Source organism: Myotis yumanensis, unplaced genomic scaffold (genome assembly GCF_028538775.1).
Source record: "Myotis yumanensis isolate MYYU_CA2020_CCGP unplaced genomic scaffold, mMyoYum1.0.hap1 SCAF_4, whole genome shotgun sequence".
Taxonomy (NCBI): Eukaryota; Metazoa; Chordata; class Mammalia; order Chiroptera; family Vespertilionidae; genus Myotis; species Myotis yumanensis.
Genome location: NW_027223755.1, coordinates 10,965,386 through 10,989,281, shown reverse-complemented (window position 1 = coordinate 10,989,281; position 23,896 = coordinate 10,965,386). Strand labels below are relative to the sequence as shown.

Below are 23,896 nucleotides of genomic sequence, written 5' to 3'. Positions count from 1 at the left end.
AACAAGATGATACTCAAGTCAAACAATGAATGAGCAGATTAATTGCATTGCTCATTAGTTGAGCTCTTGTATTAGTGAACTAGATTGCAAATGGGCATTGCTTTCAAATATAAATAACTTTTCACTTAAAAAATTATTTTGTCAGTGCAGTTTAGGTGCTCATTGGCTTTATAAATACTGAATATACACTTTAGAAAATCAACTTTTATAATTCTTAATTACAGAATAAAATAGCACCCTACAGATTTCATATTGTTCCCAAAGTTTTTCTTTGGCTCTATTTGATATAGACATAATTGAGATGTCTGAGCAAGTTATTAATATTTTATTACATTTGTCAATCAGATGGATGCACAAACCTTGCATTTGTCTGAAAGCAAATGTACCTGCCACTGTGAACATCCTTTCAAAACTCTAGTGCTGCCAAGAGATCTAACAGTAAACATGAGGCGTAATGCAGCTGTTTGGCATTTATCACTAAAATCTCCCAACAAACTTTTAAAGGCGTTATTTTTCTTATTTAGTAGTTGGAGAAACTAGCTTAAATGAATTATAAATTTTATCTCCAGATGCAGAGCATTTCACTATTTTAGAATGTGAATAAATAAGTCAATTTCATGGGTTTCGCTAGCAAATGTTCTATAAATTCAATTTTTTTCTGGAGCAGAAGTATATGGAAATACTTCTTTGGTTGGTATTTTATTCTTTTATATGTTAACTAGAGGCCCGGTGTGTGTCCCTCAGCCCAGCCTGCACCCTCTCCAATCTGGGATCCCTCTCACAATCCAGGACTGCTGGTTCCCAACTGCTTGCCTGCCTGCCTACCTGATTGCCACTAACCACTTCTGCCTGCCAGCCTGATCACCCCCTAACCACTCCCCTGCCAGCCTGATCGACACCTAACTGCTCCCCTGCCGACCCGATTGCCCCACACTGCTCTCCCCTGCTGGCCCGATCACCCCTAACTGTCCTCCCCTACAGGCCTGGTCACCCACAACTGCCCTCCACTGATGGACTGGTCGCTCCTAACTGCCCTCCCCTGCCAGCCTGGTTGCCCCCAACTGCCCTCCCCTGCTGGCCTGGTTTCCCCCAATTGCCCTCCTCTGCCAACCCGGTCACCCCCAACTGCCCTCCCATGCAGGCTTGGTCCCTCCCAACTGCCCTCCCCTGCTGACCTGATCGCTCACAACTGCCCTCCCCTGCAGGCCATCTTGTGGTGGCCATCTTGTGTCCACATGTGGGCAGCCATCTTTGAGCACAGGGGGGTGGCCATTTTGTGGTTGGAGTGATGGTCAATTTGCATACTACCTCTTTATTATATAGGATATTAAAATGATGCTGACATTAATCATTTTTGACATTATCTTGATATAACCCATTCCTGTTTTAAATATTTTAATTAACTTTATTGGAGTGACATTGGTTAATAAAATTATATAGGTCAGGTGTACAATTTTATATCATCTTTATATTGCATTGTGTGCCCACTACCCAGTGTCAACTCTCCTTCCATCACCAAATATTTGACCCCCATTTACCCTTCACTACCTCTCACTTGTACCCCCTTGTGCCCTTTCCCTCTGGCAATCATCATACAGTTGTCTTCGTCGATGAGTTTTTCTTGTCTGTTTTTGTTCATTTGTTGCTTTCAGTTTTATATCCCACATATAATTGAAATCATATGGTTCTTGAATTTTTCTGACTGACTTATTTTGCTTAGCATGATATTCTCAAGATCCATCAAGATAAGTAACAACAAGTGTTAGAGAGGTTGTGGAGGAAAAAGAACCCTCAGTAACTGCTGGTGAGAATGTAAATTGGTACAGCCACTATAGAAAACATTATGGATGTTCCTCAAAAATTTGGATTGGATAAAGAAAATGTGGTACATATATACAATGGAATACTACTGAGCCATCAGAAAAGATAAAATATTGTCATTTGTGACAACATGGATTGATCTTGAGAATACCTCATTATTTTAAACGAATAAAATTTAATACTTTTATCAGTTCCTCATGGATTTTAAACCTATTTGTAGATTTTAAAATTTTGTGTTCATGTTTTAAAATAATAATGTTTCCTTTTTTCAGGAAAATTAGTACAAAGAGTTGCAATGTTTTATAAGAAGTGGTGGCACTAAACATACAAAATGTATTATTGCTGCATAATAACTTGTAAAAAATTACCAGGACATTTGAGTGATAATGTTGGCTGTGGTATTTCACAATGTTTTGGGGGAGGAACCCTAGGATTTACTGTTTCCTGTATAAACTTGCCTGAAATTCTTACAGAATAGGTTGGATTCTGTGAATTCAGAGAATTTCTCTCTGATTTTTCAGAAAAATATTAATTTATCTTCAAAGGCATAAGGTTATATGGGGATATAGCTTATTAATAGGCTATGTTCTTCCTTTCTGCACTTGTTAATCTCATACTTATTAAGACTTTTACATAAATTGATTGTAAGAATTACCTAAGAAATCTAGCTTTGTTCCCTTGAAAACGAGCTTTGTGATATGATAATGCTTCTAATGGGAAACACCGTGTGGTTCAGTGAAGCTGAAGATACCTGCTCATAATCACTATGCTCACAGCACACTGACCCTTACTCTGCCATTTACTTTGGAAAAGAAAATAACATTTTATAATTTTTAGTTTTATAAAAAGTAAGGGAATTAACCTCATTTTGAACAAGTGGCAGAATGTCTTAATCCCTTAGTCCTAGGAATTTCCTGTGATGTGACAAAAAACAAAAAAATCACCTCATGATCCTCTGACATCAAAATATAATATCACTATATCAATAGTATGTGAAATATGTAAAAGGAGGTACAGATCTAACAACTGTACAAGGAATTCACTGGTGTGTTAGCAGGTGTCAGGGTCATGAAATCTTATGCCCGTTAGTTTTTCCTATTTTTTGGTGGTAAAATATACATAACATAAAATTTATCATTTTGACTTTGTTTTGTACACATATTATAAATATATTTAAGAACCTATTATGCAGCAATTTAGAACATTAATTAATGTCCCAATAACATCACCCTGATATAACTTAAATTCTTCGAAACGGGCTTATTAATGTACACTAGCTATCCACAATATACAGGGTGGGACAAAAGTAGGTTTATAGTTGTTTGTATGGAAAAATACAAAATAATTAATAATAATACAAGAATAAACTTGTGTTTTTGGGTGCTCACAATTGTAAAGCTACTTGAATTCACAAATTTCAGCTTCTTCTTCCAGTTCTTGCATTTTCACTTAATGTATTTTGAAAATATTTTCAGCCCTGGCCAGCTAGCTCAGTTGATTATAGCATCATCCCAGTATGTCAAGGTTGCAGTTTGATACGTGGTCAGGACACAAACAAGAATCAACCAATGAATGTGTAAATAAGTGGAGTGGCAAGGAGACCTCTCTCTCTCTCTCTCTCTCTCTCTCTCTTTTTCCCTCCCTCCTTCCCTCCCTCCCTCAAATCAATTAAAATTTTTAAAATATACATAATTTTTTAAAATAAATTTCATTGTTATAAAAACACATGTAATCTACCTTCTTAAATTTTTGAGTATATGCTACATTATTGCTTACTGTGTACAGCAGATAACTAGAGCTCATTCATCCTGCCAACTGAAACTTCATTCCTGTTCATTAGTAACTCCCCTCATCCTTCCCCCTCCAGCCCCTGGGAACTACCTTTTCTTCTTTGACTCTATGAACTTGACTATTTAAGATACTTATATAATTGGAATCCTGCAGTGTCTGTCTTTCTGTGACTGGTGTCTTTCACTTAGCACAATGCCATAAATGCTTATCCATGTTCTTGCATATTGTAACTCTTCCTTAATTTTTAAGGATAAATTGTATTCTATGGTATGTATATACCACATTTTTTATCTATTTATCTGTTGATGGACTTTTAGGCTGTTACTACAAACTGTCGATTGTGAATAGTGCCGCAATAATATAGGAGTACTAATATCTCTTCCAGATCATTAAACTAAAACCTCCCTAAATCTTAAGCCAGTGTCAACATATAGGTATAAGGAGTGGTTGCATTCATTGCCTTCTCAGATACTTAACATCTCTTTGACTGGTTTTACCAAAAACCATTAATTTGTTCCGGGTTAGTTTGAACTGGAGTCTGACAAAGGCTGTAAAGACTTGGCTGCAGGTGATTGTGTGCAAAACAGACCCCTAAGTATGTGGAAAGTTACAGATAAAAATGGATCCTATCACAGGAGAAGAGCTAGAGCAGCATCGGCAGCAATTGGCAAAGACAATTTCATGGAAAGACAACAGGCCTACACATCTTGGAGCCACTGAAATGAGAAATGAATTAGGTAGAAGCCTCAGGAAAATGCAATACAGAAATATGGAAAAATCCAGGCAGTAACTACTGTACTAAGTATAGTATGGAGGTGTTATTCATATTGATTACCGTGAGTCATCAAGGACAATTTAAATGGGATTCAGCATGTTTAGAGCACATTTCAAAGCACATTCAGTATGCTCTGGCCATGGAGGGCAGGGTTGGAAAATGATCTAGAATTACAAGGTTCTAAAGCTGTTTGAGTTATGGAGTGCAGAGATCTCCAAATTTGAGATCTTTGGGAAGACAAAGAAATACTTTGATGTTCCTTTTTTTTTTTTTTTAAATTGTCATTGTGCCAGTACAGGACATTGTCACTAGTTAGGTCAGACATAAATTAGGAAACTAATATTTATTTAGCACCACTTATTTAATTCTCAGATTTGGTTTCTGTAATTTCTGTTTTGGAGTCCAGTTACTAGTTCAAGGCCATGTAACCCAAAAACAACAGAGCTGAAATTTGGATTCAGATCTGTGTGTCTCCAATGGGAGAGTTCTTTCCAACATATGCCGTCTCTCTCCTAAAATACCCTTAAATGGGGACATGCATATTGGCATTATGGAAACACATTTTGGTCCATGCAAACACATTTTGTCCTAAAATTTTATAAGGCAGTATCAGTTATTTTTAAATGAGAACATTTTTTAAATTATTAATAAGCAACCAAAGCACAAAATTTGCAATAATCACAAACTGAAGAATGGAAATTAGGCTCAAGATAAATGAGAAAGTATAAAACTATCGCGAAATCTTAGTGATCTCTTTCCTCTCTTAATTTTTCCATGATTGGTTCCCTCCATTTCCTCCATCCATAGTTGTCCATTCTTTACTTTCCTCAACACAGAGGTTACCACCTCAGAGAGCACACATTTATTTTGAAATTAGAGGCCCAATGCACAAAAATCGTGCAAGGGGCTCGGCCTTCACAGCCCCGGCTGCCTCATCCCTGGCAGCCTGTCTGCCTCTTGGCCCTGGCTGCCTTGCAGCCCCGTGGCCCTGCGGCCCCACCCACTGGTTGTTCTGGAAGGTCATTCCCCCCTGTCTAATTAGCACATTAACTCTTTATTATATAGGATGTTTGAGTTTTATGAACGTCAGGCCTTCCATTAATGTGGTATCTGTCTCTAGAGTTTCTAGCCACTGTCCCTGGTTCTGCTGGGATGACGGAGAACACTAGGTCAAACCCCGTCTCTCAATTGCTTTCTCCTCCAAGGTAGCATCCCTGCCTTCCTCCAGCAGTTCTCAGAGGACCCATGTTCCTCATGTTACAAACTCCCGCTTGCTCTCTTCGTATTTTAAACCGGCAGTTCTCAACCTGGGCTGCACGTCTGAGTCCCCTGGAAGCCCTTAAAAAATAGTCATGTCAGGAAATCAGAACAGATTTTCTCTGCTTCGTGAACAATATGCAATGCAAAATTCACAGGAGACATGGGCATATGTTCAGTGTGTGAAGAACGTGGTTCAGAGTCCCAGCCCCACCGAGAAAGTACTGCTTGGCCTCAGGCATGCTATTTCCCTCCTAGGAGTCTCAATTTCTCATGAAGATACGAGCATATGCAAGCCTGCCCTGCCTGCCTCCTGGGGTTGTTGGGAAGAACAAACGTTCTTTGGAAACTGTAAATCATCCTGGGAATTTTATCATCACCTGCTTAATTTTTAAAGATGTAGATTGCTTTCTAATAATGCTGTCCACATATCAGCTTACTCAGTGTGGTCCCTAACATCTGTACCTTTTCTAGCCTTGAGATATTCTTTTCCTCATTATTTATTTAGATAAAAATAAGACATCCCAAGAATTCCTCAACCAATAAACACATTGTAGGAGCATCAATAGAAAGGAGCACCCAAGGTCTTAAATGGACCAGTCATCACTCTACTACCCTTTATTTCTTTTACACGGTATACATATGAAACAGTATTTATCTTTAGCATTTTTATGTGTTTTGTGTTTAGCCAAGAGCACAATTCTGCAGTCAAGAGAAAAGTATTCTCGGCTTTGCTCTGTCACTATATTCTGCAACCTAACAGACTTGCAGAGAAAGTACTTGGAGAAGAATAAATAGATGTATGACTATCATGAATAGTAAATGTTAGTCCACTATAGGAAAAAAAACATAATTATAAAAACCTTAAATTAACAAGAATAATATATGTAATGCTACTATTTAAAAATGTAATTTCTATTTTTAGTTTTTTATAACCTTCTAGTTATCTCTTTCTTCCGCACTTGATGCTAAAGTGCCAAAAAGATGTGAAAATTTTATATATCCATAATTTGTCTAATCTGAACTGTATTATGTTGGAAATGTATTCAATGTTTTCTGAAGCACTAAAACCATCTGCTTTGGTATAGAAAATATTAAAGTGCTAGAACGTTATTTTAAGGTAGGAAATTGGGAGTCAGATATGTCCAGTTTTTTTAGTTAAAATCTTATTAATCCAAAGTTTATTTTCTTTTCAGATTCAGGGGTTTTCTTCGTATCTGATTTTTTATTTATTGGATGATATTAGAGGAATATATTTATTATTCATATGTGTGAATAGTTGATTGCTTCATATAAAGTTTTATCTGTTTGAAGAACTGAAACAGTCTTTTGTTTTTCATATTGTAGTGTCTTCATACACCCCATTAGCGGTAAACCAGACCCAGTGTTTTATTTTTAAAAGAACTATAATTCCCATACCATTTTCATTTTCTCCAAGTAAAAACAGCTATGTCTGTCTGAATTCCACCCCATGAAGGAACATTCCCATTACACCAGAGTCCTCTTGCAAAATATAGTTTGTTGCTGTCATTGTCATTGTTGTTACAGACTTGAAAACTCGATTTAAGAAAATACAGAGCTAAAATTATCCTTTCTTAGAGGTTTGCCTGCATCAGTCTCAGCTCAGCTAATACTGTAATTAACACTTGTCACGCTCGTGACCCAGAATGATCAAGTCCCCGACTTTCACGCTTCTTTACCTCGTGTGACTAAGATGCAGAGAAATGTAAACACACACGGGAGTGTTCTGGGGTATAGACTAAAGCCACTTGTCTCAATATGAAAATGCATTTGAAAGTTAAGTGCATTTTACACTATATTCTACAATTTATTTTATTTTAATGTTACAAGCCTTTCTATTTATCACCACTGAGGGAAACAGGAGGCAGGAAGATGTGGTGTATTTATTCCCTGTCTTCTCTGGGACTCTTGTACTTCCTGATACTCTTGATATCCTCCTGTATTTCCAGGCGAAGGACACCGATCAGGGAGCAAGCAGGGTGGTAGGAGAAGGTACAGGCAGCAAGCTCACATGTGACCTTGTATTTTATTGAAAGGTGTCCATGTTTCCTCTAAGACTGGAATACTTGGAAGGTTTTAAACAAAGGCATGGCATGGTCAGACTTACATTCTAGAAGGATAACACTGGCTCCTGGGCTGAGAAGAAAGTATGATCAGTCAAAAGGAGAAGCAGAGAGATCCAGTGAGAAGGCTTTTGAAGTCATCCGTATAAGAGATGATGATGACCTAGACCAAGTGTGCAGGAGTAGAGATGGCTAGGTGAATCTATAATAAAAGCATAATATGCTAGTTAGACTGGACATCCTTCTGGATGTCCTTCTGTGCTTCCAGACAAAGCCAGGGCTGCGAGGGAAGCCTGGGTTCCGGGTGCCAGAGGGAAGCCGGTGCTGGCAGCTGGGGGAAGGAAGGCCTACTCTTGCATGAATTTTGTGCATTGGGCCTCTAGTATATTATAAAAGATCCAAAAATATTGCTCAGCAATAGAAACATTACAAGAATATATACTGATATATGCAACATAGATGTATCTTGGAGACATCATGCTAAGTGAAAAAATGCCAGATGCCGAAGATTAAAGATGATATTGTTCTATTTATTTACAATTGTAGAAAAGGCAAAGCAAGTGACACAAAATAGATCAGTAGTTTCCTGAGACCAGTGGTGGGGAAGTGGGATAACCAGCCAGAGAATGGGAGAACTGTGGAGAATGATGGAAATGTTCGAAAACTTGATTGCTCACGAAAATGAACACCTACAGTGAGAATTTTTACTCTATGTAAATTAAAATTTAACAAAGCTGTAAATTAAGAAATATGTGCATAGAATAAAATTCACCAACAGAAGAGTGTATAAGAGAAAAAGATATGGCAAAAGCAATGCAATATTTCCAATCTCCGCTAGTAGAAAGTCATCATTATGTGATATGCAGCCATGAGCTATTCTATGGTGATAGGAGGTTTGGGGGAGGATTTCAGCCTTGGATGTGTCAATTGTCAGCTCCTTATTATATATCCAAGAGGAGATACCAATTGGGAAATTGAACATAAAGAAACTGATTGAAAGAGGTCTGGACTGCAGATATAATTTTAAGACTTCTCAGTGAATATATACTGTTATTAAAAGCCAGGAAACTCGAAGCTGACAACATGCTCCATCCATGAATGTTGATTATGAAGAGAAGAGGGGCACTAGAAAAATTTCCCAATTCCTCTATCACTTCTCATTTCTATGTTAATGTCTATAACCCTCCTCCACTTCCCAACTAAACTCTAGGAAAGTTGCTGGCTGCACATCTAGCTAAAAAGATACTCATTAGCAATGACTGTTGACCAAGTGCACCTCCTTAAGGTCATTCAGCACAAGAAAAGAAAAGAAAACCATTAAACAACAGTGTTACCATCTTGAAGCCTCAGTTTATTTTGAGAAATTACAACTTAAGGCCATAAATACTTACCAAGTGAAACAAAAGCTGTACTTCTCCTATCAAAATAAATTAACAAAAAACATCTTGCTGGTTATTAGAAGCAATGTCAACCCCTGACCCCTTATGATAGAGTGGAACAGGATTCAAAACTCCTTCGCTTTGCTGTCTCTGTTTACCTGACTTTGACGGTGGGCATCCAGGGGCCCATTGGTCCCTTTCTTGGATCTACCTCTTCACTTTGCTTGGCCAATAACAGCCAGTCCATTCCCTGCCCAATAACACATGGGTCTTGACTCATCTTCATGTGGTGGCTGACACCGCTGGCCTTGCAAAAGGTCCCTTATATTTTAGTGAACAGCTGCTCTCACCTGCTGCTAAGATGTTTCTCTGGCAAGCTTGTTTTGTGCTCTTGCTAATGGTTCTAAGTGTAACAATGCACTTTCGAATTTATGCTAGTTAGATTGGAAGGCTTTGTCTTCTCTCACCACTCCAGGAAGCATCGTATGGTGGAACTTAAAATGTCATATTTTATGTCTTAACCCAGGACTACTAGTTTCATAGTGTTTGAGTTGATAAGGTTCAGATCCTTTCCTTTTATAAATTCCATGACTGGTTTTCTGAAAATATCTCCTTTCCCTAGTATTATTAATCATGATGTTATGATGCTGGCACTAAAAACCATTTTGTACACTTATATTCAGGAACCCATATTTCTGTATGTTGATATATATTCACAAAATACAAACATATACACTGAATGGGCCAGATTATTATGACCACCCCATCAGTACTTCATTGACACTTCCAAAAATACTGAATATTGAAAACTTCCTAAGCAAATACTCTCAAGGTTTTATTATTATTATTTGCATAACTAATTCACTTCATTTTACTAATGGGGTGGTCATAATAATCTGGCCGATCAAAATAATCTGGCCACTCAGTGTATATGTATGTTTGTGTGTATTTTCTTTTTAAATCAACTGACAATATTCACCTTTTGTTAAAATTTGACCTTGCTTAAACAAGACCTCTGTGCTTCTTCTCATTCCACAGAACTGTACTTAGCACTTTCTTCTCATATCCCCTTACTCTCTGGTAGATATTTCCCAAGATTATTATAGTAAGTACATATTGTAACTTCCCCAGTTGGTTAACACGGGCTTTAAATTGTTCCATGTGAGACTAACACCTGATCAATACTCAGGTCTGAAACGTGGGTTTTGATTGGCTGTGTTTAATATACGTTTGTGCTGCTTCATTGCTTCTTAATAGCACATCAGTCAGACATGATAAGTACTATAATCACATCCATTTCAATCTTGTTATATATTATGCTCTTAACGAAAATCATGCTTTTAATTTGTTTAGATGGGATTAATCTTTGTTAGAATTACTCACTTTTGAAAAACAAAGTAATACAGAGGAATACTCATTTTAAGTATTGTAAAGCTCCTTTCTTCATCAGATGTGTTGTTTCTCCATGGTGATGAGTCTTTAATTCATTGTCATCTTTTAATTATTCTCCAGATGATATTTACTCTTAGTTATTATTGTTTATCCTCAGCTATGCAGTTGCTTTGAATTTGGACAGCCATGGACAGGGAAATAGAAACAGTTATATTAAAAAACAAGAGAGACTTTCAAAAGCAAATCAAGCTGATACTATTGCGAAGAAATATTTTGACCAAAAATAATGAAGAATATCAGTGATATTTTTAAGGACATCCTTAGTTTCAAAGTATTCATCTTTTTAATGCACATAATTATACAAGGCTTATGTAAATAATTTATCACCCATCCCTGAAAGCTTAAAGAATTTGTTGAGGCCTGGCTGGTGGGGCTCAGTGATTGAGTTTCAACCCGTGAACCAAGATGTCATAGTTCAATTCCAGGTCAGGGCACATGCCCAGATTGCAGGCTCAATTCCTAGTAGGAAGTATACAGGAGGCAGCAGATTAATGATTCTTCCTTATCATTGATGTTTCTATCCCTCTCTCCCTCTCCCTTCCTCTCTCTGAAATCAATAAAAACATTTTCTAAATGGTTAAGGGTGATAGAAAGAGGGTATTGGTAAAAGAAATGTACAACTCCATTAGAGAGAGTGAATATATCTTCCCAATGTAGGGTTAAAAACTAAACTACCATCTTTTCATTTAATAATTTTAAACACACACACACACACACACACACACACACGACAAAATGTGACAAAATTCAAAGCACACAATTTTTAAAAAATGTATACTATTTGAATTACACTAACACAAATTATTACTATAAAAGCTGCAATCATGGGTAGTCTATACAATTTAATGTTGGTGTGAAATGGTACCTCTAGATTTATGACTAGCAGACTTCATAGTTTAGGAAACACTTTGTCCTTCAACATCTAATTTTTTTAAAATTAAATGACAAATCATTTAAAGTAAAGTCAATGAACTAAGTTATAGATCTTTAAGCTACTTCAAATAAGGCATATTCTACTCCTGAGAAGGTGGGGGGATAAACATTTTGTCACAATTAATAGGTGTTTGGTTTTTCTTTCCAATGAATAATTAGATTTAAAAAAAAAAAAAGAAGTAAGGAATTTAAGTGTTTTACATTTATTTGGCCTTATCACACAAAACTGTCTGATGTCATTTTGGTAATACTTCAAAATGTAATTTAAATCCGGTTCCCAATCAAGACTAAACAATATAGTTTACAAAAAAAGAATATTTTGGAACATATATAACTAATCCAGCAAATATTTAACAGCTACTATATGTGAATCACTGTATTAGAAAATAGAGATAAATTGGTGAAAATACAATTCAAGATGCTTATGGTCTAGTGGAAAATATAGAAAACTTAATAAGCAATTATGATACTGGGAAAAGAGCCAGGGTTGGGTTTGGTGTGGAGGGACACTAAATGGCCCACCTAATCTAATCAAGACCTTTCTACTGTGAGTTTCTGATAACTGGCATAAGCATCATCTAGGACAGCGGTTCTCAACCTGTGGGTTGCAGTCCCTTTGGCAGTTGAACGACCCTTTCACAGGGGTCGCCTAAGACCATCCTGCATATCAGATATTTACATTATGATTCATAACAGTAGCAACATTACAGTTATGAAGTAGCAACGAAAATAATTTTATGGTTGGGTCACAACAGGAGGAACTGTATTTAAAGGGCCAGAAGGTTGAGAACCACTGATCTAGGATATTGTTAGAAATGCCAAATCTCAGTTCCAGCACCACCCATTCTGAATAGGGATCTTCATGTTAGTGAGATCCCCATGTTATCTGAATGTTTATTAAAGTTTGAGTCAAGCCAGGTGGTAGAGAAAAATACTCAGAGAAAGTGGACTCCCAAGTGGCAATGTGGTTAGTGTATACAGAATAAAGGTAAAATGTATTGGAAACAGAGAGATTATTGTCCTTTAAACCAGATCTACAGTTTAGGCTGTTGGTTGGACAGAGAAGGTGTGGGGGAGAAGGAAGATGACCTCAGTTGGGGGCATGTTGTGTTTTATGTGCTTTGAGACATGTTTTAAAGGTGGATGTTCAAGTGGAAGATGGACAGATGAATCTGGAGATCAGGAGTTAGTTCTGATCTGGGGTTATTGATTGGCAATCAGTAGTATATGATAGTAACTAAAGTCAGATAAGGGAAGGATTACTCAAGGAAAATATGTGAGATCAAATATTTTTAAAAGTCTGTAAGGATAGGCCTTTGAAACACCAACATATAAAGAGACATCAACAAATAAGACTGCAGAATACAGCCAGAGAGGAAAGAGGAAGCAAGAAGAGTATATAGATGGAGAAGCCAGGGGCTAGATGCCTTCTGGAGGAAAGGATCAATAATAATGTTGTCTTAATTTGGGTTCTCCTAAAAGAGCCTGGGAAAAGGATTTGGGCACAGGTAATTTATTGGGAGATTATTCTAAGGAGCAGAATACTCCATGAAGCAGAATGGGGAGCACAAAGAGTAAGACTTGGGTAAAGCCAATGAACTGTATTTGATTGAGTTGTCCTCCAACATGGACAAGTGCACATGGTCCCACTGATGCCCTTGAGGAAAGATTCAGAGTGCACCATAGAATTGTCTCTCTGAAGGAAGGGAGGCTATGACATAAATGTGGAGACTCCGGTTTCTCATTGATTGAATGTTACTCTGGGTAGTATTACCTACACTTTCCCCATTCCCAAACTTCCATGCAACTCTACCTTAAGCTGAACAACTTTTCTAAATTTCTCAGGAAGTTCTCAGGCAGAAACCCTGAGATGGACTATCCAGCATACGTACAGTTGAAGTTAGAGGTCATGGTCAGGGGTTTACATGGGGCATCAGCAGGGTCAGCTACTAGTGTCCATTGCTCTTCATACCAAATAAGAGTATCTTTACAAAGCATCTAATTATCATGGTAACCATTGGGAAATCATTTAAATGTCAGAGTATTAGTGGAGCAGAAGAAATGGGAGCTATAGTTCTGTGTTTAAAGTTCTAAGAGGGATAGACAGTGAGATAATGAGTATAGACCACTTTTTTAGAAATTGATTGAGAAAGGGAAGGAAAATAGTTGGGTGGTAGATTGAGAGTTGCTTATGCTCAATTGAGATCCTTTTTTTTTTTTAGATAAGAATATCAGGTAGTGAATAAGGATACAAACTGAATCCAGATGGCCTAGGTTCAAATCCTCACTTCAACTCTGATTAGCTGTGTGACTTTACACAAGTTATTTAAATCCTCTGTGCTTCAGTTTCATCATCTGTAAAGTGAAGATAATGGTACAATCTCATAAGGTTGTTGTGAGGATAAAATGAGCAAATATGAGTAAACTGTTTAGTTGAGTGCCTGGAAAATAGTTTATAATATCTCAGGGTTACTTATTATTGTTGTTGTTGTTATTCTTTGAAATAAAAGGCAAGTATATTTGAAAGCTATTTGGCTAGAACCAATACGTACAGAGAAAGATAAAGTTGTAAGATAGATACTATAGCACACAGGGTAATGTTCCTGAGGAGAGCTAAGGAGGAGATATTCAAACACAGTTGAAAGATTAACTTCAAATAAGAGGAAAGACACTTTTTTTATTGTTATAAGAGCAAGAAGAAAAAACAGGTATCTTTCTAAATGTGTTAATAGATGTTCTTGTTGAAAAGCTTCTACTTTAAAAAAAAATTAGGTAAGATCATCATCTGTGGGTGAAAGAAATTGTTGGGGATGTTAAATAAGAGTGTTTAGAGGAACCTCCATACTGTTTTCCATAGTGACTGTACCATTCTACATTCCTACTGGCAGTGAATGAGGGCTCTATTTTCTCCACAACCTCTCCAGCACTTGTCATTACCTGTCTTGTTGATAATAGTCATTCTAACAGGTATAAGGTAGTGTCTTGAAACCTATATGATCCTATTAACCAATGTCACTCCAATAAATTTAATTTTTAAAAAAAGTATTTAGATAGCACATTATGTTTTAAATGATCCTATTGAAAAATGAGAGTGTGATTAGGTTACCACAGTGGTTTAATTTGTAAATCTGTAATTAACAATCAAAATAACTTTCACACACACACACACACACACACACACACACTTGGAAAAAGTGCAATGATAAAAATCAAAGCCATTTAGAGCAATAAAATACTCTAAAAGATTTTAAAATACTCAAGCACAGATTTAAACTCTATTATAATTATAATGAATGTTTCATTTTCTAGCAATCATCTATATTCTTGACTTTTATTCTAAAACTAGAGGCCCAGTGCATGAATTTGTGCAAGGGTGGGGTCCCTCAGCCTGGCCTGCACTTGGGGCTGATCGAGGCCATATCACCCAGTCCCGATTGGGGCTGATCTGGGATGGCTGGCCAGGGGGAGGGACCGCAGACAGTTGGCTGGCACGGGAGGTTGGCTGTAGGAGTGCACTGACCACCAGGGGGCAGCTCCTGTGTTGAGTGTCTGCCCCCTGGTGGTCAGTGCGCATCATAGTGATGGGTCAACCAGTCACTTGGTCACTTAGGCTTTTATATATATAGATTACTAAAACATTAACTTTCTAAGAGTGTTTTATAGGAACAATTTATTTCCTTGGTAATTAAGTATTTTCTTCTAATTCTTACATACACTGACTTGCCATTATTTTTGTTTTTTCAATTACTTGCTTAGTTAAGCCTTAAACAGAGCCTGACTTTTGGAAAACGTTTTGGAATCTGGTCATTTTCAAGGCCAGCTAAATAATAAAAAGAAGGAAGTAGCTCAGTCTTGGATTACCTGGGAACATTCACTATCATCTCCAAAATCTTGGCTGCGCTCTGCCAAGGAGGCTTATTGGTGGCAATGGCCTGTAATCATTGTTTCTGGAATCATTTGGAGTCTCCCTATATCAATAATTTAAAAAGTGATGCAATGACAATTATTTTTGCCACCTCAAGTTACATAGAGTCATCCCACAGCTTAAGTGTTTGCTGTCAGCATGGGCTACATTGTAAAAAATCTCCTGAGATTCCAGAAAACACATTGTTATATAGTAATTCCATGCATTCTGAGAGACAGACTTCAGTAAAAAGTTAACTACTTCTATGCAATGTTTTTTAGATTTGAAGACTAGAGTTAGAGTCATAAATTAAGAGCTCCATTTGACTTAACTTACTAATTTTTATTATGTCATTTGTTCTTGTAATAAAATGAAAAGTATAACTTGTAATTCCTATCTTCCAGTTATCTTCAGTGTATGCAATGATATTTGGGTATCAAGAGACTATTCTTTTAGTTCTAAGGAGGATTACTACCTCATTTCCAAATTCACTGGGCAATGTCCAATACCCCTTTTCTTAGGGCACATTCCTTTTGAGCATTCCTCTCAATGCTTTGTCCTTCTTTGGGTTCTGCTAATCCAATGGTTCTCAACCTTCCTAATGCTGCGACCCTTTAATACAGTTCCTCATGTTGACCCCCAACCATAAAATTATTTTTGTTGCTACTTCATAACTGTAATTTTGCTACTGTTATGAATCATAATGTAAATATCTGATATGCAGGATGTATTTTCATTGTTACAAATAGAACATAATTAAAGCATAGTGATTAATCACAAAAACAATATGTAATTATATATGTGTTTTCCGATGGTCTTAGGCAACCCCTGTGAAAGGGTCGTTTGACCCCCAAAGGGGTCGCGACCCACAGGTTGAGAACCACTGTGCTAATCATTTTTATTGGGTTCTGCTCACACATCTTGCTGGCAAATGTCAGTTCCCTTACCTTGATCAATCTCCATGACTCCACTGCTTTTAAAATGTAGATTCTACTTTTTGTCTTTTCTCTCCTTGATGGCCCCTCCTTCCTTAGTGACCCCTGAGTCATCAACTATGTGTATTTTCTGTCCTGAGTACCTGACCTATAGATATGCATTAGGATGGGCCGTGGGCATCTTAACCTTAACTTGTCAAAACTGAATTTCTTTTCTTTCCTGACTCTCACTCAGAGCGCTTCCTTATGTCCTAAGTTATCACAGTACTTGGCATATCAAAGTGGTTCTGATATTTTAGTGATTGAGAGTCTGTTAAAACACACACAGCTTAGAGTTTGCAATTCTAATTCAGTAGGTCCGGGTGAAGAATACAAATGTGCCTTTCTAACGTCTCAGGTGGTACTGGTATTTGACAACTGCCCCTTGAGAACCATTAGCACACAGCAATCAATTAACATTTGTTAGATCAATAATTCCCATGTCAGTGAATGGTTAAAATGCATAATATAGGCTCAGAATTCAAACTTGGCTCAGTATGGATAAATGACAAGAAATACCTATAGAAATTTTGTTCTGAAGGAACAAGGTACATCATTTGGCCTAACACCCTTTTGCTGCAGATTAGGACACTGAAACCTAAAGGGATGAAATGAATTTTGTAAGGAAAAAGAACTGGACTTCAACCAACGCCAACTTGCCTTAAAAATAAAATAGTTTCACATGTGATATTTGTATGCAGCTAATCAAGGATTCGTTTTCCAATTCCAGAGACATACATGGAGCAGCTCATTTTTCCTCTAGATGACTAGGCCTTTGCACATAGACACAGATTTCCTCCAAATGAATACTACATGGTTAACACTGCATCTTATACCCCTAAGATGCTTACAAAGAATTGAGAAATCTAGAGCTCAATGTTCTAAGGTTGAACATTCTCACCACTCCAAGCAGTGTTTGGGCAGGAAGCTTGTTGAGAAGGGTAAGCAGAGACTGCTGGACACCAGCTGGTAGCGAATCCTTTATTTGGCCAGAACGGAAAGGACTTTCATCACTGTAGTCAGTGTCCAAGCTGCAGTCGTCCTATTATCTGAAGCTGTTTTATTTTCCCAAGTCCGGGTGTTTGACAGGACGCATCAGATGCCAGACTTGCTCATAGGAGGCTTTTGTTTAAAGGCAAAGGGACCACACTGCTGAGAAAGAGACACCAATAAGCATCAGAAGCCAGCGCCTTTCCCAGGGTGAGCTCCCCATGGGGAGCATCTGGGGTGAGCTGTCTCTGGTTTCTTCCATCAGGATCTGTGCGGGGAGCCTTGGTGTGGGGAGAGCTCACCCACAAAGCTCCCCATAGCGTTTGATCTAGTTGAGCCAGACTAGTTAAACCGTTATCAGGGAAATTGGGTGTTCTCTTCCCCACCGGGTGCTGAGTGTGGGGTCCTTATGATATCTTGAGGAAAAGAATTTTCTGAGACTTGCATGGGAGGATGAGTGGTTTTTATTTGTAGAATTACACCCCTGGGTTTCCAAAGTGCCATTCCAGTCATAGAAGTGTAGCTGGGGGTTCAGTAGAGCTAAAAGCAAAGCCAGTGTCCAGAGTTTCCATTCCATGTTGCAGCTGGGTCCAGTTCAGCATCATGGATCATGTAGGCCAGTGTCAGGAAGAGGAGCGATAGAGCCCCACAAGGCAGGAGTCAAGTGTTACACGCCAAGTTCACAAATTCCAATGTGTGAGGGATTAAATATCCCAAATTTCATGCCCTGCCATGGCCACGCCCATCCTGGCCAATGACCTGTTCCCAGGTGTGACTGACAAGCAAATACCTTCCCAATGCCACCCCAACTCCACTGGGTATGTGTCTGTTCTCCTCCCTCTGCAGTCCCTTCCCCCAGCAATCTGCAGGGAATAGACCGGTGGCTCCCTAGGGAAAGTAAAGCTTTAGCTTCTTGGTGAAACGGCCCAAATGATATGTCTATAATAGTTGGCCTTCCCTTTGCTCCTTTCCTGTTATTAATAACTAGGTTAATTACAATGGTATCAAAATCAAGTAGATTAGTTGTAAGTCATTAGTGCAGAAGTTAACCATGGGGGTCTCCAGTGGCATTTTAGACCCTGAAAAGTCCATCACATATTCCACTGCCTTCTTTTTGTCTAAGAGTAAAAAGGTAGGCACAGAAATGTCTCCAGAAATAAAGATAGAGTGTTTCCAGACCAGCTGCAAATCAGCTTCACCCTCCAGAGCTGTTGGTTGAGAAGGCCATGGGAGTTGCTTTCTTATGGACCAGCTGGTTAGGGCCCAGCAGACTGAATCCAGGTTTCCAGAAATGAGCTAGGAAGCATCTGAGGTTAGGCAGGCATATGGATTGTGAGCTCTTCGGGAAATATTAACCCTGTAGTTCTCAAGTACATACTAGAAGCCATTTACACACAATGGCTGTGACAGCATTGGTGCCTAAAATTCAAAATGCTTAAACGGTAATCTAGTTGCTTCATATATATTCATTTGGGGGCTTTAATACTTCAAGGGGATAATCTGGTGACCAAATAAAGGAATTCTCATGACAAAATTGTATTTCATTAGAGGATACTAAGCTCTCAAGGGGAACATCCAAACAATATGAGCTTTATAGGTAAGGAAAGTATGTGGGGAAATTGAAGAAATTCAATTGCTGTTATTCATTAGCTGTGACTGTTATCAATTACAATTATAATCACAAGAAGTGCAGACAAGGAGGCAAAAGACCTAGATTTTATAGACAGAACTCTGCTATCTGAAAGATCTGAGAAAAAGCTTCCCATGGTAAGGCATAAAATGTGTTTTTGTTTAAAGGAAGAATCATATTCCAGTATCTTTATCTGATTTTATTACTATTTTATTTTTATTGTCAACTTTATTCCTGTACAATGAAACTAATTTTGAGAGTTTTAACTCACTTTTTCAAAGTATGGCATCATAACTACTGTACCGAGCCAGCTCAGCCAAGGGTTCCACAAGCCTGAGTGAGGGCGGTGAAGGATGGAGAAATGACAAAGAGAATAAGCTGGGTCAAGGTGGATCTTCCTGTGCCTGGCTGAGGCCACAGAGAGAGATTCAGAGGCAAGCTGAGCCTTTATTTTATAGCCAGTGGTAAACAAGGCAGTGGTCACCATAGTTACAATGTTCTTGTGAGTTTCACTTGTTTTGGCAGCACTTGCTACATCTCCCTTAGCCCATTAGCTACCCAGATAAGATGTAGGGAGTGTCATAAGGTCAAGCCTAATTATGCTAAGAGGACTGTGCCCTCTAAGCTGGGACTTATTTGTGGCTTTGCCAACCGGTCAGTCGGCTTAACCCTATAGCTGTGCCCTACAACTACCTGTTTTGGAAACATTAAAGGCATTTTTCAAATGTAAAAGTGATGAGTCATCTGGGGTCCTTTTAAGATGTCGATGCTGATTTCATAGATCTGGGGTTAAGCCTGAAATTCCCTTCTAATTAGCTCCCATGCAACATTGGTGCTACCATGTCCTGTTAACTAGCAGGGATGTTTAAAAAAATAGTGACTCTGTGTGTGTATGTGAGCATGTCTGTAAATTCACAGGGGCCTGTACACCAAGGGAATCATCTCAGAGTTAAGCCTGAAAATCTGCATCCCCAAAGAACAACAACCCCACCTAAGTTTATAAATACCCAAGTTTAAGAACTTCTTGGTTAAATGAACTTAACTGTCTGAATTAACTTCCTGCTATGAAATTAGGTGGATCTAGTCTCACCCTCATGTTCTCCTGGGTCCTAAGTTGAAGCGGGACACATTGTCTTACTTTGCAAGGCATCTGTTTCTTGACTTGCAAACAGATGCCAAGTTCCCTGCCTAGATGTTCAAAATTGAATTAGGTCTGCTCTTTCCCTGTAAGATCTCAGATAAAACTTTTTGTAGTGTCCAAAGTTACCAGATTTCTTTTCTCCAAATTAAGACCCAAAGAGCAACTTCATACTTCTTTTGGAACTCAGCTAAAAATGAAATTTTAAAAAAGAATGTATGTGTGTGTGTGTCTGTAAAAATTTTATTTTTACCCCATTATTGGTTTTTCTGGGACCACAACCTTAAACTCACTCTGAAATCCTTCTGTGCCTTCTCTCCATAACATCTCAGGTTATTAGAGGAAAGATTTACCGAAATAAATACCTTCTACAATATGTGACACAGAATAGTGACATTAAAACCTAGTATATGAGTTCCTTGCCCTTAAAGAATTACTTCTTTTTGTTATTGTTATCCAGGTGTTATTGAATATAGCAAAGTATCATGACGATTTCTCATTCAGCCTAACCATGGTTTTTCATTTTCTTTTTTCCTTTCCTTACAGTATAAGCAAGTGGAACAGTACATGTCATTCCATAAGTTGCCAGCTGATATGCGTCAGAAGATTCATGATTACTATGAACACAGATACCAAGGCAAGATCTTTGATGAGGAAAATATTCTCAATGAACTGAACGATCCTCTGAGAGAGGTAAGGTTTCTAGTCCTGGACCTCCTTGGTCATTGCTTTCTCTGTTCACAGGAAATCCTGAGGTCCATGCTATCACATTGCTCAAAAGAAATATTGGAATTAAATTATAAGACATCATTTTTTGCCCTTATTCTTTATTATGTTTTCCCATACACATGTTTTTTATTGTTAAAAAAAAAAAATACTGGAAATTGCCCAAGCGGTGTGGCTCAGAGGTTGAATGTCAACCTATGAACCAGAAAGTCATGGTTTGATTCCTGGTCAGGGTACATGCCCAGGTTTCAGACTCAATCCCCGCTGTGGGGCATGTAGAAGGCAGCCGATTAATGATTCTCTTCATTGAAGTTTCTATATCTCTCTTCCTCTTCTTCTTCTCTGAAATCAATAAAAATATATTTAAAATAAATACTGGAAATTGTTTTAATTATGATTCTCAGAACTGTTTATTTCTGTATCCCCAGTTATGAAAGTTCCTTCATGTGTCCTGATTGTCCATATCTTCCCAATCTTCCACCCTCTTATCATTATTACATATTGTTTCTTTATTTTTCTGATTTCCACTCTTTTTCCATGTTTATTTTCCCTGTTCATCCCCTAGATTCACTCACAGACTCACCTCACCTGTTGCAAGTAATTTCTTATAACCTCATTCCAATACTTTGCTTTGGGTCTCCTTTCCATCCTTCCCCAGAAATCTCACCTCTGCCTACTAGAATGTTCAGGTCACCCCTGGACCAAAAGAACATTCTCTTTCATGTTCGTATTTCTTAACAATGCTTTGCTCTTTTTTCTTTCTTTTACTACCAACCTTGTCAAAAGATTCCCAATATAATCCTTGCATTGTGATTTGATCACATCTTTACCAAAACTGTTCCCTTGAAAGTTATCAAGGACCTGTTAATGATCAAGGCCTTTGCTTTTGAGCCCTTGTTGGGAACATTTAAACTGTTATCTGAGGTTTTGTTTTGGTTTTTTTGGGGGGGGTAGGGGAGCAACTTAAGCACTGAACCATTACTGAGCCATTGACTTGACATTCTGCCTTTCTGAATTTGCTCTATTTATTTGACCTCACACTTCCATTCTGTAAATTTGAGCTCCAAGTTCTTGCCATAAACTCCAGTTTCTCAAAAGCTACATGATATCACCCAGCTTCATATGTATATTAAGCTATTTCATAAAGTAATGTAATCATTCAATGCTGAAATATTTATCTTTTGAAATCTCCATAAATGTTTCAGTCATTTGCTTACGTTCATGTGAAATATAAAACATTGGTCCTTTTTTTGAATTTTTTTCCTGCTCTTCACATTCAGTCAATCACCAAATGCTAATCAATTAACTGTGGTAAGACATCTTATGCCCAGACCCTTGTCTTCTTTCCTAATACCATCACCCTAACTGTGTTCTTCTCACAGGGAGTAGCTGCACCATAACTAGTTGCCTTCCATCCTTTAGTCTGTTTTCTCTACTACTGAAAATTTCACCAATGCCAAATTAATCTTCCTTTATGGTTACAAGCTGCTCATTTCTCTGCTCTGGAACTTTGTCTTCCCATCATAGCCCTTCTGTGCAGGATATCTGCTATGCTAATGATTAGCTTGTATTCTCAATAAAGTCCTCAATCAAATAGGAATAAGTAAATCTTTTTGCATTGGGAAACAAAATTCAATTCTCTTTATATTTAAAAAAGTAAGATATTATTTGTGTGTTTGTTTTTAAATCTCTATATGCTTAACTTTTTCTCTTGGTTGGATTTCAGAATCTGTATTAAATCCAAATCCCCTTCACTGAGGGGAGAATCTTAGGACATTGGAAACAGGTTGGGTTCCCTGAGGCCTGGAGAGATTCCAAGGAGGGTGGGTCAGGCCATAGCAGGGAGTCACAGGTAATCCCAGAGATAGTATCAGGGATGAAGATAGATCAAAACACAGGAGGCTACAATAAAACTAAGAATTTATTTTAAATGAGCAGGGACAAGTAAGGATTCCAGAATTAAATGTTATGGAAGGAATACAGAAAGACAATAGAAAAAGAGATCATAAAAATGGGCCCTAGGAACTTGAATGCTTAAATGCAAAGCATTCCTCTGTACTACAAATTCTCAACATAATGTAAAATCAGGATAACAAGAAAATGTTCCTAATCGTGTGTTTTACTGCCTACCTGCTCTTGCCATACTTTCATTTACTCTGATCATCAGTAGAAAATATTTCACTTTCATTTTCCCTCATAATGCCATCCACAGGCATAACTCCCATTTCCTCATTTCCTGCAACTGTTCCATCATTAAGTGATGGTGAATTGTTTTCCTTGTATTTTCAAATGTCATAGTTCAGGGTCTCAGCATCTTTAACTTCAACTGCTGAAGTGCACTCTCAACTTTTCTCCCTGCCTTTCATCTCAGCGGAAAAAAGTAAGGCTACTATAGACGGATATAAAACTCAAGTTTAACGATGCTACTCTGTTCTTAGAACCTGATCATGACCTTCTATCCCCTGCAAGAAAAAGTCCAACTTCTTGACATGGCACATAAGGTGCTCCATGGCCTGACTCCATCTTCATTTCTTTATATTCTTGCTTCATCAGCTGAGAATTGTTGATAATTTAGGGGGCGGGGGGTAGAGGGGAATGCTATTGATTGCCCCTTTGCCTTGCTTCATGCTACCCTCTCTATCTTCAACCCCTTCTGCTCAGCTTACCTTCTTCTTTTCATTAAACACTCTTACAGGGCGCAGCATTCTTCCTAAGTTCTCCCTGACCACTCCTTCTCTGTCACTGCACTTCTACTTTTTATTTATATTTTAATCCTCACCCAAGGACATGCTTTCCTTGATTTTAGGGAGAGAGAGGAAGGGAGGGGGAGAGAGAGAGAGTGAGAAAGAGGAACATCAATGTGAGAGAGAAACATTGATTGGTTGCCTCCCCCATGCACCTCAAGCTGGGATCAAACCTGCAACCTGGTTGTGTGCCCTCACCAGGAATTGAACCCATGACCTTTGGTGCATGCGATGACCATACTGAGCCACACTGGCGAGGACAAAACTATGAGCTTCTTGAGTGCAGAGACTGTGTCTT

At 38.1% G+C, this 23,896-nt stretch overlaps 1 protein-coding gene across 1 annotated transcript in view; it reads left to right on the top strand.

Moving 5' to 3' along the window:
* The window catches only part of HCN1 (hyperpolarization activated cyclic nucleotide gated potassium channel 1), a 302,469-nt gene that overhangs the window by 232,708 nt on the left and 45,865 nt on the right, over positions 1 to 23,896 (top strand). Inside the window, exon 5 of the mRNA XM_070411883.1 lies at positions 20,675 to 20,821. Coding sequence (XP_070267984.1) covers positions 20,675 to 20,821 — 147 coding nt within the window. The remainder of the gene's footprint in view (positions 1 to 20,674; positions 20,822 to 23,896) is intronic.